Genomic DNA, 19137 nt, shown 5'->3' with positions numbered 1-19137 from the left:
CGCGAACTGTGGTGTCGCTATTTATAATCTTTTTGGTCGTCCCGATCGACCATCTATATTAATTTATAATTAATGTTCTCTCTCGCCATCGCCATATTGATATAAAAGTTTGTCTTGTGAAATACACGATGTGCAGTATTCCTGTATGATGTAGTTATCCAATCCTTCTTGTTGTGTCAAATATAAATTTTAATTTTTAGTTATTAAATTCTACGTGAAAAGATCATATTAATACATATAATTATATATTGAAAGCTAGCTTTTGAATTAAAACCATGTGAATTGAATCTTCGGATATATAATAGTAACGTCAATAAATTTTGGTTTAGGTTTTCAAATACACATTTGCATTGAAACTTGAAGCAGTTTTATTTTAAGGACGCTACTGGTAGGTCTAAAGTTATCGAGAAATTTGTTTCAAATAATTCTGCTATTAGAGCGAGTATTATGTTTTTAGGTTATAGAAAAATTATTTGCATTATTGAACGTACGGCATGTTCCGGAACCGATAAAATTTTTAAAAGTAATGTTTCTTTGTATTATTTAAATATAAATTTTAACTTTGAGTTATTAAATTCTACTTCAAAAAACTATATTTATATATAATTTTATGCTAAGAGCTTACTTTTGAATTAAAACGATATGTGAATTGAATCTTCGGATATATAATAGTAACGTCAAGAAATTTTGGTTTAGATTTTCACATACGTATTTGCATAGAATCTTGAAGTTTATTTTTAAGAAGGCTTCTAACAAGTTTAAAGTTATCAAGAATTTTGTTTCATATAATTCTGCTATTAGAGAAACATAATAAGTTTTAAATTCTGGAAAGATATTTGCATTTTTGAGCATACGGCATTTTCCGGGACCGCTAAACTTTTTATAAGGTAATGCTTTTTTGTATTATTTCTACATAAATTTTAATTTTTAGTTATTACATTCTACTTCAAAGTATTATATTCACATTATAATTAAGTGCTAATTGAGAATGGATTTTTAGATTAAAACGATTTAAATTGTATCTTCAGCTATAATGCATTAATTTTGGTTTGAATGTCCACACACATCAATGCATTAATGGTTGAAATAATAATTCTATTTTAAAAAGGGCTTTTGGTAAGTTTATAGTTATCGAGGATTCTTTGTCATATAATATCACTATAAGGGGGACGTTTTAAATTCAGAAAAATTATTTGCTATTTTGAAGATACGGCATGTTTTGGGATGTCATTTTTCTTAAATTATTGCTTCCTTGTATTATTTTATTATAAATTTTAATTTTCCGTTATTAATTTCTACTTCGAAAGATCATATTCACATTATAATTATGTGTTAGGTTCTAATATTTGGATTAAAAATATGTTAATTGTATCTCCGTATATAAGAATAAAGTCAATAATTTTGGTTTAGGTTTTCACACCCACATTTGCGTTGAGACTACTGCGAGAGAGAAGTAGGTTTATTTTTAAGAAGGCTTCTGGTAAGTCGCAAGTTGTAAGAAACTTTGGCTTTATATAATCCTGCTATTAGAGCGACATAATAAGATTTAAATTCTGGAAAGATATTTGCATTTTTTAATATTTGGCAAATTCCGGGACCAATAAAAAAATGTATTAAAGTAATGTCGATCTGTATTATTTCTATATAAAGTCTAATATCTTGTTATAAAATTTTATTTCAAAAAATCGTATTTACGTTATAATTACGTGTTGAGAGCTGATATTTGGATTTTAAAGTTAAGTAAATCTCTTTGGATATAATAGTAAAGTCATTCATTTTGGTTTAAGTTTTTTCACACACACATTTTCATTGAATCTTGAAGTAGATTTATTTTTTAGAAGGCTTCTGGTAAGTCTACATTTCACGAGAATTTTGTCTCATATAATCCTGCTATTAGAGCAACATAATAAGTTTTAAATTCTGTAAAGCTATTTGCATTTTTGAGTATATGGCATTTTCTAGGACAGCATAAATTTATGTAAGGTATTGCTTTTTCGTATTATTTCCATTAAAATTTTAATTTCTAGTTATATTTTACTTTAAAATATCATATTTACATTATAATTAAGTGTTGAAAATGGATTTGTAGATTAAAACAATTTAAATTGAATATTCGGGTATAATGCATTAATTTTTGTTTGGATGTCCACACACATCAATGCATTAATGGTCGAAATAATTCTATTTTAAGAAGAGCTTCTGGTAAGTTTAAAGTTGTTGAGGAATTTATGTCATATAATTTTCGCTGTGTGGGGGACGTTTTAAATTCAGAAGTATTTGCATTTTTAAACATACGGCATGTTTCGGGACCGATAACATTTTTTTTTAATTATCGCGTCTTTGTAGTATTTCATTATAAATTTTTATTTGCAGTTTTAATTGCTACTTTAAAAGATCATATTCACATTATAATTACATGTTGCGATCTGATATTTGGATTAAAGGTATGTAAATTATGTCTTTGTATATAACAATAAAATCAGTAATTTTGGTTTAGGTTTTCACATTTACACTTGCATTGAAACTTAAGAAGTAGGTTTATTTTTAAGAAGACTTTTTTAAGTATACAATTATCGAGAATTTTGTTTTATATAGTCCTGCTTTTAGAGTGACATAATAAGTTTTAAATTCTGAAAAGATATTTGCATTTTTAAACATACGGCATGTTTCGGGACCGACAAAACTTTCTTAAATTGTCCTCTTTGTTAATACAAAATGAAATAATTTTCATTATAAATTTTAATTTTCAGTTATTAATTTCTACTTTAAAAGATCATATTTACATATAATTATTTATTGAGAGCTGACTTTTTTTTATTAAAACCATGTGAATTAAATCTTTGGATATAATAGTACTCTCAATAAACTTTGTTTTAGGTTTTCACATACACTTTGCATTGAAACTTAAAGTAGTTTTATTTTAAGAAAGTTACTGGTAAGTCTACATTTATCAAGGATCTTATTTCAAATAATTCTGCTATTAGAATGAGTATTATGTATTTAGATTTAAAAAATTATTTGCATTATTGAACGTACGGCATGTTCCGGGACCGATTAAATTTTTTAAATATAATGTTTCTTTGGATTATTTCAATTAAAATTTTAACTTTCAAGTATTAAATTCTACTTCAAAAGACCATATTTACATGTAATTATGTGTTGACAGTTGATTTTTGTATTAATACCATGCAAATTAAATTTTCGGATGGAATAATATCGACAGTAAATTTTGGTTTAGATTTTCACATACACATTTACATTGAAACTTGAAGTAGTTTTATTTTAAGAAGATTTCTGATAAGTCTACAGTTATCGAGAAGTTTTTTATAATTCTGCTATTAGAGCAACATAATAAGTTCTAAATTATTCAGACATTTGCATTTTTGAACATACACAGCATGTTCCGGGATTAGTAAAGCTTTTTTTAAATATTGTCTCTTTTTATTCTTTTATAAGTCTTAATTCGAAATTATAATAAATACTACTTCGAAAGATCATATTTACATTTTGATTAACTACTGAAAGCTGATTTTTTTAATTTAATACGGTATAAATTGAATGTTTATATATAAGAATAATATCACTAGTTTTGATAATTTGTAAATTTGCACACATTATTTGCATTTACACTTGAAGTAATATTATTTTGAGAAGGCTTCTGGTGAGTTCTTCTAAATTTGTCGACGTTCTTTTATATAATCTTACTATTAGAATGACTTGTGTTTTAAGTTCTGGAAAATTATTTGCATTATTGAAAATACGGCATTTTCCAGGACCGTTAAAATTGTTTGAAAATATTGTATCTTAAATTTGTATTATTTCTATAAATCTTAATTCAAATTCTGAAGTAATAAATTATTCCGCGAAAAATATTTTCATTATAATTAGTTAAGTACTGATTTATTTTTGTTAATTTTTATTTAAACTTGAGCTTGGTGAATATAACCATAATGTAAATAATTTTGATTTGCGTTTTAATAAGTTTTCATTAACATTTGGAGAAATCTTCTGACATGTCTAAACTTTTTGTGTTTATTTTTTCATATAATTCTGTTATTAACTATGTATTACGTTTCAAGGTTTGCAAAGTTGTTTGCATTCGTGAATATTTCGGGATCAGTGTAAGTTTTCTTAAGATAGTGTCTCTTTGTATATGTAGAAATCTTATTTCTATATCAATAAATTTGAAATATCATATTTTATTATAATAATCTTATAATAACTGATGTTAACTAATGATTTTATTATTGCTATAATGAAGAAATATGTTTCTCTCTTTTCTCGGTATTGCAATAAAATCAATAATCTTCATTTTATTAAATTCTTATTATTTTTTATTACAATCTGGTTGTTTGAATATAACGACAATAACAACAATTTTAATTTCTTTTCATCATTTCTTACTAACATTTGCAATATTGCTTTTTTAAAATTGCTTTTAGTAAGCCTAAAATTTTGAAGTTATAAAAATATATCAAGTAATTATATCTTTGCGTTTAGAAATCATGTATATTTATGAAATGTATATATTTGTATATGCAATAATTATATATTATAAAAAATTTATTATTTTCTTTGTATAGGTATATCTTGAAAAAGATTTATGTCCTACGGCAGTTTCCAGGACGTTCTGGAACCTGCCATTTAGATACAATGGCAGATTCCAGGTCTGTACATTTAGATGTATATACATTTACCTGGAAACTGCCATACACCGAAACGTACATGTATACATTTAAATATATGGCAGTTTCCAGGTCTGTACATTTAGATGTATATACATTTAAATGTACAGACCTGGAAACTGCCATATAGTTCTAGATTAAATGTACAGACCTGGAAACTGTCATACATCGAAATGTACATATATACATTTAAGTGTATGGCAGTTTCCAGGTCTGTACATTTAATGTATATACATCTAAATGTACAGACCTGGAATCTGCCATTTCATCTAAATGGCAGTTTCCAGGGCGTCCTGGAAACTGCCGTGGGACCTAAATTTTTTCCAGGTCAGTCCTGGAAAATGCCAAATGTCCCGGAATCTGCCAATACGGGATGTCAAAAGTCCCGGAAACTGGCCCGGGACAAACATATATATATATATATATATATATATATATATAAAACATAAAATATTTGCACAAACGTAATAACGTTTTTTTTATTATAGAATGGATAAAAAAGAAGCTAAGAGAAAGTTGGAGGAATTAATGGAGAAAGAAAAAAAAATTAAAAAATAGGAAGAAAGAATTGGAGGAATTTTTAAAAGATAGTGATGAAGCAGATGATGAAGCAGATGAAGAAAGGTATATATATATTGTTCTATATATATGTTTAAATATACTATATACAATATATTAAAATATTATATTTGTATATAATTACACGTACACGCGCGCACGCGCGCGCACACACACACGACTCACACACGCACGCACGCATATATATATAAACATATATATATATATATATATATATATATATATAATATATTTTTGATATCTTTTATTATTAGAGAAGAGAGGCGAGAAAGAGACGAAGGACAGAGAGAACACCAACAACAGCAACATCAGCATTGGCACGACGAAGACGATTCCCGTACGCAGCGTCGGGCTGGAATAAGACGTGTTGAACGTGATGCGAGGTATGTTTATTAAATTTTGAATTAAATTTTGTGTATATATATATATATTTTTTTTTTTTTTTTTATCAAGCTAGAATATAATACAGCATTTACGCATACATGCAGTATAATATTGTCTCTCTAATTATTAATAAATAAATGAAATAAACAGTTATATATATGTATAAAAAAATTAAATAAATAAAATCTCTCTATGCTTTATAGATATAAATGGTCTGCGCGTAGGAAAGAATACAGAGACGAAACACGTGAAGGAAATGGAGAAAGAAGAGGAATGGAAAGCAAGAGGAGGAAGAGGAATGAGAAGAGGAGGAAGAGGAATGAGACGAGGAGGAAGAGGAATGAGACGAGGAGTAGTAGGAAGAGGAAGCCGAACGATTATTTTTAATTATAATTTTTAATTTTTTTTTATAAATAATAATAATTTTTATAAATAAATAATAATATAAATAAATAAAGAAATTTTTAAAAATTAACAAAAATGTTTTTATTAATTCTATAATATATCTAATATATTAAAATATAAAAACTTTGGGAAAGGTATAAAAAGTTTCAAAATATAAAATAAGAAAGGTACTAACAATTAATACAATGTAGTTAAGAAACATCTTTCTATAGCTACCTTATATTGTCTTAGAGAGAGCATATCAGTAAAAGAATTTTGCACCAGAGAACTGTACAAATTCCTCAACTTTATAAAGTCGCTTTGTCGCGAGCTTCCACTCGTTGTATGTGTTTCTACACAATATATAAATATATTATTATAAAATTATCTTTGATATAATAATGATTAGATAATTGATAAGAATTATAAAGATTATTTATTCACTTCCCAACTATGTTTCAAACGAGACACAGATTCGATATTTTTCCCATACTTTTGCTCCTTTTCTTCCAATTGTTGTCGCAAATCATCCATAAAGCTATATTGATGCTCTACTTCGCGAATTTTGTCTTGCAAATTATTTTGTGTAGCTTTATATTTGATTTATCGATCTATAAAAGGTAAAATCGGAGTAATGTATATCAGTATAAATACATAGAAAAATTGCATAAATAAGAAAAATAATTTAAATTTTTTAAATATTACATTGTTATTTTATGATGCCAACCCCGTACGGAAAGAAACTATTGAATTGAAAACTATAGAACTATTAGTGCACACTAGATCAATAGTAATTTCGCGCACTATTGAAATTTGCACTAGTAGTGTTACATCCACACTAGTAGTGTTACATCCGCACTAGTAGTGTTATATCCGCACTACTAGTATTACATCTGCACTAGTAGTTTTACATCCGCAGTAGTAGTTTTACATCCGCACTATTACGTACTTGGTAAGGTATGTATTCGGGGAGATTATATATATATATATTTGTATATATACAGGGTAGGCCATTTTAATCTTTCCACTAAAATTTCTCAAAATCCAAAAATTTAAGACAAAAATGTTTCAGATAAAAGTTGTATGGTTTCAAGGGGGACATGAGATGGTGTCATTGATTTGACCTTGAATAGCCATTTGAAGGTTACGTGAAGGTCAACTTCAATTTCTTAAATGGAACACTATATTTTTTCTTGCATACTTTTGTAGCTGACTTCGAGATCTTTCCAAAACACTACAATAAAATATTTTTTCATGAAGTATTTTTCGAGTTATTAAGGCTGCAAATTTGCAGTATTTTGACATAAAATACAAAATATCTTGGGAAATATTCATTTTTCGATTATCATACCTTAATACTTTTATGCACAGAATAATGAGACGAATCAATTGGTGTAAAGAAAACACATAGTTGTCTTAAAGAAAAATTATCTAACTGCTTATTGCAATTTTCATATTTTTTTTTAAAGGTAACTATGTGTTTTCTTTACATCAACTGATTTATCTCATTATTCTGTGCATAAAAGTATTAAGGTATGATAATCGAAAAATGAATATTTCCCAAGATATTTTGTATTTTATGTCAAAATACTGCAAATTTGCAGCCTTAATAACTCGAAAAATACTTCATGAAAAAATATTTTATTGTAGTGTTTTGGAAAGATCTCGAAGTCAGCTACAAAAGTATGCAAGAAAAATATAGTGTTCCATTTAAGAAATTGAAGTTGACCTTCACGTAACCTTCAAATGGCTATTCAAGGTCAAATCAATGACACCATCTCATGTCCCCCTTGAAACCATACAACTTTTATCTGAAACATTTTTGTCTTAAATTTTTGGATTTTGAGAAATTTTAGTGGAAAGATTAAAATGGCCTACCCTGTATGTATGTATGTATATATGTATATATATAATCTCCCCGCGATATATATATATATATACATATACGATATACCCTCCATATAATAAGTTTGGAAACATCTCACGTTTTACAGATATAAATAACAGTCGCATGGCAGCGATCTGCGCAGATTTTTGATATGAATATATTGTAAGACGTTCTAAATGGAAATATATCGTCATTTAAACGTCTTACACGATATGTCCATATACCAAAAATCTGCGCCGATATCACTGCCATGCGATTATGCTTTATCTGTCTCTAAATACTCTAAAACTTTAGGTGTTTCCAAACTTATCTGGACGGTGTGATGTACTGGTATATATATATACATTATATATATATACATTATATATATATATACATTATTATTATATATAATATATTGCTATATAGAAATAAAGCAACACTGATTATTTATTTTACATTAATTACTAGTTGTATTTTTATTCGCATAATTAAATTCAAATAATAATATCATGTTAATAATTATAAATATTGAAAAATAATATATTTTAGTAGAATAATTTTATAGATAAAGAGAATAATAATAATTTTAATAAATAATTAATACGAATTAATAATAATAATATTGTTTCAATGTGATCGAGATATTTAAACTATCTTGATGTAGGGTGGACGCGCTCCGAATTTGGTGCGCGAAGGAAATGGCAAGTTAGGCCAGTGCCGAATAAAAAAAAATTCATTGAACATTCAAGTTTAACACATTATCAAAAGTATTTATTACTTCACATAGCACACGTTAAACAAAAAAAAATGAAATCGTTAACAAGGTTATTTCATTATTCTCTTCACAACAATGCGAGTATAATACACTGAGTATGCATACGTCGATCACGCTTGTTATTCATGATCATAATTTCGAGTCTGAAATTCGAAGGAATTTTCGATAACCTTTGTTCGTCGTACACATAGAATGTTTTTTCGCACTTGTTTGTTCGTCGACTATGTTTGATTTGAAGGACACTGCTAATCTGTACGCGCAAAATATCCTCCTACACAAATATTAAATTTCCTTTAATTGTTCTTACATACGATTTAATAATCGTCATGCGAAAGAAAAACATGAGAGTAATTTCACTGACACGTGAACTTGCTTAAGTGTGAGACACTTATGTACGGTCACTGACATGTGAACCGAGAGCTGATTGAGAGTGATCATTAGGAACTATACAGTTCGTATTTAAACAATGAGTTGCGCCCTGGTTGATAGCGCGAAGCCTCGTTTTTATTGCCGGACTATTCGCGGCAATCTAATTGTATGCACAATACTCCGCGTAACTCAGTACTCGCACACAGTAATAGTCTTAGGTTTTGATTTATATCATTTAATCCGACTTGATTAATAATGATTTTCAATTGAAGAGAGCGCTTACTTATGTCGACTTTACTCTTGGAGAGACTTTCAACGACTGACTTCGCTTTTACTGCCGAAAAACCCAAAGGAATTTTGTTTTCGTGGCTTGCTACTTCTCACGTGTATTCTGCGTGATTGGTGAGAACAATAGCTATAAATACGCTTGCCGGGAGGTGCTGCCTCTCTGGCTTCATGCGAGTTATTATTGATTCGATTATCGATGCTGTCACGAAATCGATTGAATCCGTAACAAATATAATAATAGTAATTTTAAAAATAAAAATAATAGTTCTAATAATAATAATATAATAATTTTAGATTAATCATTCTTTGTTTTTTCTTCGCTTTCACATAGCTGGCTTACTTCTTAATTTCATCTCCTTTATTATTTGGCCCTCTATTTCGAGGAACTGCATTATTGCACTTCTGTTGCACTGCTTTCCGGAATATTTTATCAAAATCTTTTTCTGATGAAAATTTGTTCTTAACGTATGCTGAAAGCACATATATACATGTATTTATCGGTTTTCAAATTGTTACCTATGCGAAATCAATACTTCATCGCACAAATTATGATCACATACTTTTCATAGCTTCAATTTTCACCGTATCGAGTTTCTTTTTAGCGGCTACACCTTTTTTGCAATGAAAATTTGCCACAGTTCCTGTAAGCGAGGAAGTAGCCAACTCTTCTTTTGAAAATAACAATGACATCATCTCGCATATCAATTTAGAGGCAGATGTGTGATTGCACAAAAAAAGACGAGTAGCATTCACCACACAAAGTTCTGGTCCTCCCAGGTCGACTGTTTTTTCCTGTGATTTTGTACAAAAAATATGATAAAATAACTTTTAAATAATTATAAAATGTAATGATATTCATATTCATCGCAAAATTGCATCAGATAAAAATTGAAAACCAACTACCAATTAATATATTTATACTATACACTTAAAAATCAAAATTTCAATCGAAATTCTAAAAATATTAACTTCTATATTAAATAGCGCATTATAAAATAATTGAAATAATTTTTAGGCTTGCGTACTGCGATTGATTGATGCTTATCCGCAGGCTTTATTTTATCTACTGCATTCGATTCGTGTACGTTTTCCAATTCATGTGTGTTGACTACTTTTATATTTTTATTTCTAACGTCTGGATGAGTATAAAAGAAATCTTCCGGTGATGATTCTCGGTTATAATTTTGCGGTAGAATATGTCCGGATGTCGAAGGTTTCGACTCACGTGAGGATGTTGATTCACGAAACTCATCTGTATCCGATCTTTGAGACGATTTTACTCGTATTAACTTATCGCTACTTACAATTGGCTCTAACTCGTTATTTTGCACTATCAATGTTGCAGGCGATACATCGATTTGATTTCGAAATGATTTTAACTTATTGTTTGGTAGATCCAACTTATTGCTGATCCAGATCGGATCAGACTCTAGTGTCATTGCTGGAGGCGGAGTATAATCTTGCTCACGTTCAATAATGCAGTTACTTATTGCTTGTACTTTCTACAAAACAAATAAGCACAATTAGCATATATCGTTTCATATTACAATATATTTACAAATATACGATTTAATGCAAATAAAAGTCAAAATTACATAATATATACCTGTTGCAGTTTATCAATCTGATTATTGAGAAATTCGGTTTTCCATGAAGCACATTGCAAGTCGGCCGTAACATCTTTCATAAATTTATCTATCTTTGGCAAATCTAAAAAAATACATAACGGTGTGATTGTATTAAGAATTGTACTAACAAAATTGAAAAACGCTCGAAAAAGTAGCATATAAAGAAATGTATTTGTAAAGAAATGATTAACGTTTGCACTCGTTGTTTAGAAATCTGTCTATTTATTTGGTGAATTGCTGATAAATGCAATAATTCGACAATTATTTAAAAAAAACTATCGAGATAAAAATTAAAGTTTATCTGTAGTAATGCAATTTGAGTTATACTGAGTAGTAAACAAATTGAAATACTCTGAATAATAATAATATAATTATTAATAATAATAATATAATATAATTCTAATTAATTTTCTTTAATCATTTGACTTTATTTCATAACGGAATATTTAATTTGATTTCTGAGGATTATTAAGAGGAAAATATTCAACAAGAATACCTTCGTTGACAGATCGTAATTTGCGCAGTCTTTCATTGTCTCTTCGTAATCTTTTGTTTTCCTCATTTAATACAATGACTGTATCTTTTAATTGTGACTTTGATTGTTTATCAATGAGAGATTTTTCGTTTTCTTCACCAGATTCGTCGTCGCTGATATCTCTCGATTTATTCTATAATATGGTATAAATTATATATCAACCTATTTTGTCACGTTTCAAAAGGAAAAGTCTAAAGAACACATTATATACATTCACACACACACACACACACACTCACACACACACACACACACACACACACACACACACACACACACACGCACGCACGCACGCACGCACGCACGCACACAAATTAAAAAAATACCTGTGACGAATATTTCTGCTTTTTGTGTTTGTATTGTTTTAAAAGTTCTTTTCCTTTTTTTACATTTAGAATACATTTCTATAAATAAAAAATCGTTATACTCTCTTATTCAATAGTATAAATTTATTTTTATAGCATGCGATTTTTAAAATCATGATTTATATCTATATAATTATGTATGTTATACCTTTTGTTTCGCATCCTTTTTTGTTTCTTTTACTCCTGATTCATCATTACTATCACATTCTGTATGGTTATTTTTACTCGTGAACTGTTTTCTATTACTTCTGTCAAGTTCAGTGATACCATACTTTTCTAAATTGTCTCTGATCTCACACATTTTAATCCATCCTAAAATTTCAATAAAGTGTTATCTCATATCTCTCTTCCTAAGCTCTTATCTAAAATTTTATAAAACTATTTTTATTCAATATTATTGATGCGCGCTTACCTCCATATGCCCGTAATTTTGTTGCAACCACCTCCCATTGACAATTGGCCAATTTTTTTTTCATTGTTGTTGCTACAGGGCCCACATCACAGTCTTTTGGCCATCGAACTTTCACTATCGTCCCGTGTTTAATTACATCATCTAATTCAATGTTTGTGAATTTATTTAGATATGATAAACATACGTTGAGAAAAAGTGGTAACTATTTCCTATATTTACCTTTAAAACAGCAGTTGCGCGACTTTGTAAACAGCGACAAATATGTTTTGCTTCAAAAAGAAAACGATAATTATTCTGATATAATTTCTGGACAAGTGTATACATCTTTAAAAGATTCTGGGATAATTCAATTACATGATATCACGCTGCAGATCAGTTCTGACGGAGTTCAAGTGTTTCATTCATCGTCTGTATCTATGTGGCCTATACAGGTGATGATAAATGAATTGCCGTATAGAGAAAGGAGAAAAAATATGATGTTGTGTGGTTTGTGGTATGGTAAAGAAAAACCTGATATGAATTTGTTTTTATCTTTACTCGTCGAGGAATTGATCTCATTGCATGAAGTAGGCATTACACGTAACGTGCCAGGCGAAGAAGAAATTCATATTAGAGTACACACAATCGCGTCTCCTGTAGATTCTGTCGCGCGACCTTTATTACAAAATATAAAACAATATAATGGAAGTTTTGGTTGCAGCTTTTGCCTGCATGAAGGTATTCACATTGAAGTCGGTAAAGGAATGAAAAGAGTATATCCTGGTTACGTAAAGGAACCGCGCACATTGCATCAACATGAAGTAGATTGTGAAATTGCTGTGCAAACTGGAACTACACCTCACGGTGTGAAAGGACCAACAGTTTTAATGCTACTACCGGTCTTTGATATTACATCTTCGTTTACACCTGATTATATGCATTCTGTTTTATTGGGAGTTACAAAAACTTTTACGGATGCTTGGTTTAACTCGTCAAATCACGAAAAAAACTGGTATATAGGAAACAAAGTAGATCTTATTGACGAGAAGCTGTTGCAAATAAAACCACCGTGTGAAATTACTCGTACGCCCAGATCTATTAATGAAAGAAATTTATGGAAGGCATCAGAATGGAAGAACTTCTTGCTCTATTACTCTCTTATTTGTCTACAAAACGTAATGCCTTTACAATATGTAAGACACTGGTTTCTTTTTATCTGTAGCATGCACATATTTCTACAAGAAAAAATCAATGGCGTAGATTTTTCGACGGCTAAAAATGCATTGAAAATGTTCGTGTTTAAAATAGAAAATCTATATGGCTTAGAATATTACAAGTTTAATGTACATTTGTTATTACATATCCCAAAGTTTGTTAAACAATTTGGGGCTCTATGGGCTACATCTACGTTTCCTTATGAACATTATAACGGAGTATTAAGGAAAATGTTTCGAAATTCGCAAGCTGTTCCGGAACAGATATGCAAATTATATATGAGATCAAAGCGCATTGAAAATTCATGTTTGAAAGTATTTTCAAGACCCGATTGTTTCGAAAATGCAAAAATTTTATATTATAAAATGAGTGAAATGTATCATTTAAAAAATTATCTAGAATATGAACCTTATTTTAAAATATTTGGAAAACTGGTTCAAAAAATGTTAACATTAATGGAGCAAACTTGTATAGAAGCTCTTTTACATGAAAATATATTAAACGAGTGTGATTGTTACAAACGTTTCATTTTTCGAAATGTATTGTGGCATGTCGAGAACTATGAAAAACTTCAAAGACGACAAAACAGTACAGTATTGCTACAGAATGGTATGTTTATAATAATAACCGGCATTTTTAATGTTCGTATTGTGCGGACAAATTATGTACGATGCGTTATTATTGGAAAGATTCTTAATCCTATTATTGATATGGAAATTTGTAAATCAAACAATCCAATACTTTCATCGAATCGTTTTTTTCACATTACTCGCATGACTGATTCTCTCATCGCTGTCTTTCCTGACATGTTATATGCCAAATGTGTAAAAATTCCATACAATAATGTAGATAATAAGTATTGCATTGTGCGCCTCGTAAATAATATTGAACGTGATTAATATATATACATATTGATATATATTATAAAATATATATATAATATATATATATAATATATATATAAAATATATGTAATAATTGCAATTATATATATATATATATATAAATATAAATTAAAAAAGATTATTATTTTTATATATAATTTTTTTGTTATTAACCTCTTCTTTTACCTTTAAAACATTTTTTTTGTTACGACGCACTGATTAAAATATGCAATTTAGTGCACATTATTAGTAATACTCTCATTACTAATAAGGTAGGACGAAATGTTCAACTGTATACACTATACAGAATGTGCACTATTAGTTGGTTTAATATTGCAAACTTGTGCACACTATTAGTTCACACTATTCAATGATTGGTATGATAGCAGTGTATACTGTTAAATCTTTGTACTAGTGATATTTCAATAGTACGCACTATTACATTCTAATAATTCACATTGGTAATAATTAATAATTGTGTAGTGGACACTAGTGTTGCAATAATTATTACTAGTGTTGCAATAATTATTGCAGTAGTAATTACTGCTTGTAACTATTGGCGTTTAATAGTTACTATTATCATCCTAATAGTTACTATTAGCATTTCAATAGTTTCTTTCCGTACGGGACCTTGTCGTATCTATTCTTCAACATGTTGCAGTAGCATCGGAAATTGCTTTCTTTGTCGCTCTTTCTTGTATTTTGAATTCCCCTGTTGCGCATTGTATAGCTTGCTAAATTTTTGGTAACTTTCGAGTAGCGCGCTGACATACAAACCAATGTTTTTCCTTTTCCTGTATGAACTCTTTTATTTAATCCTACACAGATATATAGAATATGTATAAATTATTTTATTAATAAATAATTTTATCAATATATAATGAAAAAAGAAAAGATATACATTGAGAGATCAATAACTGTGTGTAAATTGTGCCTTAAGTCTCTAAAACGCTATAATTAACAAAAATGTTTTTATAAATTCTATAATATGTATCTAATATATTAAAATATAAAAACAAGAAAAACGTGATATGATCGCCAGTTAAATTTTTAAAAAACCAAATTAGGCAGGAATTGATTGACCAACACCGGCAAAGTTTAAATTTTTTTTATTAGAAAAGAAACGACGTTTCGATCATCAATTAGGTCCTCTTCAGGCTATAAAAATTACATAATACATTTCGGTAATACAATAAAATAAAAACAATAATAAAAATATCAATGAATAATCGATGTATAAGAGAACTCAAAATTATAATAAGATATACATAAATACCTATTGAATTAAAATACATATTCTAATCAACGAATGATCAGGTAATTGTCAGTTGTAACACAGCAGAAATGACATTCTTAAAAGTGAAAAAGAGAACCGATAGTTCGCACTGACATGTAAATTGACACTGTAACATCATCGACAGTCTTTCGCAAATAAGTCTGATTATAAAATATAGAAATTGAAAGTCGTCTCATAAGTTATAATACAAAAACAATATATAAACATGAGAGCCTTATAAACATTTTTATGGAAGGTTACTAAGGTTAATAAATACAATAAATTTTATAAAGTATAAATAAAATAAATAAAAATTATAATAAATAAAAATAAATATAAAGCGACAAGGATCCAAATTAATAAAAGTATATTTATTTAAAACAAATCGAGAATATCGTTGTACATGTCATTTAAGTTATCAGTGTCCTTTTGCAAATTAATAGAGTTTATCTGTTTTTTAATAAAAATCATCTCACTTATCTCTCTCGTTTTTATATGTGCCTTGTCGTGTAAGATGGACACATTAGACCAGTCAAATTCATGTTTAAAAAAGGTTCTATGTTTACTGATAACAGAATGGCATGTTTCATGTTTTTTAATATCAAAGTTATGCTCTCTGATTCTAGTTTCTAAATGTTTGGTTTGCCCAATATAACAAGAATCACAATCAATTGTGACGTGACAAATTGAAATTGTCCGTCACAAGGGCTGAATGGCCCGATCGGGGGAGGGCACGGGACCTCTGCTCTCCCGAGACAGCGAGAGAGAGAGAGAGAGAGAGAGAGAGAGAGAGAGCGTGCGTGCGAAAAGCGCGGGACCGGACGCGATCCCGCTGCTACGCGTTTTCGTATATTTTTTTTTGTTGAGAGTTAGGATTATTTCGGCGGCAGACAGGATGTGCGACGAGTCTCAGCCGAGAGAGAAACCCTGGAGGAGAGATAAGAAGGCATAGGAAGCAGGACGACGGAAACCCCCTTCGTCAGAGACACGCCCGGTAAGCCCAAGATTCAAAATTTCTTCACCGAACATCCGACAACGGAGTAGGTGCCACTGCCTAAAAATTTGTACCTTCCAGGAGCGAGCAGGGGATGGCCACTCGGGTGCAACCAGCACCCGAGTCCCCGCATACGGAGCGCCGGCAGGAGAGTTGCCGCCCCCGGGACATCCGGAATCCCGAAGGAGAACAAGGAGCGGCCCTGCCGTGCGCTGCCGCGACGACCGCCTACGAAGGGCAACCCGCGGATCAGGACTCCGCGGGTAAGGATAATTAAGCGCGCGGCCGCAAGGATCACCGAGGCCGCGCGCGCGGCCGACCTGATAGCGCCGCGAGTGGCCTATCTAGGTAATTGGGTCACCGACGTGTCTCCTGAGGGCCCCGGTTCGGCACTGTCTAGCGAGCGCCCGAAGAGAGTGGAGGTCCCGAGACGGAAGCGCGACTTAGAGAGAGCGAGAGAGGAGAGGACGATAAGGATCGTTACAGGACTGGTGAGACGACGTGGTCATTCTGCTGTCGCCAAATTAAGGTAGCAGGGTGGATGGGTCCCGAATTACCTATCGGTTGCCGGTCCGTTATAAAATGGCGAGAGATTAGTTTTATTGTCGAGTCGCGGTATTAACGTAACGGAACTCTATTGGGAGAAACTACGACCCATCCACTCTCTTGCGTTTCCGCATATTCTCTCTCCCGCGTGGACAGTCTTCGCGCGTAACATTGTCGCGCGAAAATTACCGCGATTTACGCGTTGCCGAATATTGTTCGAGGCGCAAAATCGGGGAGCTCATAAACGCTTTCGGGCTCATTAAAGTATTGATGTTGTCTTAAAAGAAAAGGCGTGATTACGTTTAATTTTGTGTATGGAATTTATGTACGGCGCACGCGGTGCGCCCTTACGCCGGCCCCTTTGTTGTCGCGCATACCGCGCGGATCACGCGCCCGCGGCGTGGAGTAAAATACCCGGTGGTGCATCGCCGATTTAATTAATCAATTTTTCTTTTGTTATTGGAGACACTACCTCGTTGCCGCGAATTAGTTAAATATTATTCATAACTCGGCCCGGCGAACCACCGGTCGTATTGCCTCACCAAACTCTCAATCGTGCGCCTGTGCACGCCGCTTATTTCTGTATGTTATATACTCATGTGTCTTATGAACAAAATTTAAATATATGTTTTATTAACTTTAAATTCCTCGGGTGATTTCTCGCCACCACGCACCCGAACCCTTACCCGTACAGAGGCTAGCCGAGCGGGAAAGCTGCCGTCGCGATCTTTCTCTCTCTTCCGTGATTGACGCCCGCGAGAGGGCTGGGACAATAAGTCCGAGTACATCAAGACTTAGCGTCCCGCGAATTTATTAATTGAGAGACGGTGCGGCTGCCGCACCTGGCGCTTAACTAAATCGAGATTTTAGTTTTTTTTTTATTTTTTTTTGTTCTAAATTTTTTTTGTGATCGGACGGAGAGATCGCGCCGAAGGGGACCGATATTCCGCAGGAGATGTTTCTCCTTACGCGACGAATTGATATTCGCTGCGAGTTCCGCGCGATACGGTTGCACAATACAAGAAATCTTATACACAATATTAGTTCTTTTGCTGATTTGAAGTTTATTCTTTCCTTTTATAATCAATTTGTCTAGTTTGCTATTAACCTTGAACAAAACTCGTAACCCTCCCCTTTTTAATATTTTTTGCACATCCTCACTCAAGCCTTTGACGTAAGGAAAACAGACAATGTTAGAAGTGACATATGAAGTCCTTCCTCCTTGTGGGTGACCATCCAATAATTTTAAATGTAATTGATGTAATCTTTTGCTAATAATTGAGTTAATTAAACCCAATGGATAACAGTTATTCACGAGAATCTGCTTCACTAAGGAAATATTTTGCGGATGGAATCTACTGTCTGACAATCTAATAGACCTATCTATGAGACTGAGAATGGTATTAATTTTGTATTTGTACGGATGACTAGAATGATAGTTGATGTATCGCCCAAAATAGGTGGGTTTACGGTACCAGTTAGTAATTAATGTTTGGTTTTCTCTTATAACAGACATATCAAGAAAGCCAATGCAACCGTTGGCTTTCATTTCATATGTAAACTGCAATCGGGGATGATACCCATTAAATTGCGTCAACATATCGCCTATTTTCTCCCTCGGTACAATCGTAAAAATATCATCAACATATCTACAATAAACAGACACAGGAAAGGATAAAGCATTCAAACAATAAGTTTCCAGATCATCCATAACAATATCCGATAAAATAGGGGACAAAGAAGAGCCCATAGGCATTCCAAAAATCTGCTCGTAATATTCATTGTTAAATGTAAAACTTGTGGAATCAATGATCAACTCCAACGCAAATATAAATTGTTCATAAGAGAAAGTCGTATTTGGAGCGATGTCTTTCCATCTCACTTTAATCGCTGACATCACAAGATTTTTTGGGACGTTTGTATACAAGGATTTAACATCAAGCGAAATCATGCACTCACTCTCCTTGAT

General features: G+C 31.2%; 2 protein-coding genes and 1 long non-coding RNA gene across 16 annotated transcripts; 2 read left to right on the top strand and 1 right to left on the bottom strand.

The window, feature by feature from the left end:
- The first annotated feature begins 72 nt into the window (after positions 1-72).
- Positions 73-6129, top strand: LOC114935997 (uncharacterized). 14 transcript variants are annotated; one of them, XR_014924121.1, is made up of 11 exons: positions 80-523; positions 697-887; positions 1001-1116; positions 1411-1983; positions 2090-2202; positions 2374-2444; positions 2878-2935; positions 4080-4121; positions 5174-5309; positions 5519-5647; positions 5852-6129. It is a non-coding gene; the product is annotated as an uncharacterized LOC114935997 (long non-coding RNA). The 14 variants fall into 14 exon arrangements; XR_014924120.1 differs by lacking the exon at positions 4080-4121 and having other exon boundaries at positions 81-523; XR_014924119.1 differs by lacking the exons at positions 2878-2935; positions 4080-4121 and having other exon boundaries at positions 82-523.
- A 3925-nt stretch (positions 6130-10054) lies between these two features.
- Positions 10055-12434, bottom strand: LOC114936007 (uncharacterized; the record flags this gene model as incomplete). Its single annotated transcript, XM_029308973.2, has 7 exons — positions 10055-10126; positions 10360-10836; positions 10941-11044; positions 11459-11630; positions 11824-11901; positions 12011-12174; positions 12275-12434. Coding segments are annotated over 7 exons (1227 nt in total), but the record flags the coding sequence as incomplete, so codon positions are not given.
- A 154-nt stretch (positions 12435-12588) lies between these two features.
- LOC146724314 (uncharacterized) lies at positions 12589-16899 on the top strand. The gene is made up of 2 exons (XM_085480035.1): positions 12589-13844; positions 16704-16899. The coding sequence occupies exons 1-2, from the start codon at positions 12691-12693 to the stop codon at positions 16897-16899; spliced, it is 1350 nt and encodes a 449-aa protein (XP_085336161.1). The 5' UTR covers positions 12589-12690.
- Positions 16900-19137: the final 2238 nt, after the last annotated feature.

Source organism: Nylanderia fulva, unplaced genomic scaffold, assembly GCF_048542155.1.
Source record: "Nylanderia fulva isolate GAGA-0341 unplaced genomic scaffold, ASM4854215v1 Scaffold139, whole genome shotgun sequence".
Taxonomy (NCBI): Eukaryota; Metazoa; Arthropoda; class Insecta; order Hymenoptera; family Formicidae; genus Nylanderia; species Nylanderia fulva.
Note: the sequence above shows the minus strand (reverse complement) of the source record. Positions and strands in the feature narration are given on the sequence as shown.

Bases quoted from the DNA above. Each gene is read 5' to 3' on its own strand.
- LOC146724314 (XM_085480035.1), top strand. From the start codon at position 12,691: ATGTGGCCTATACAGGTGATGATAAATGAATTGCCGTATAGAGAAAGG. The intron at 13,845-16,703 runs GTATCATTTAAA...TGTACCTTCCAG, and splicing joins TATTATAAAATGAGTGAAAT to GAGCGAGCAGGGGATGGCCA.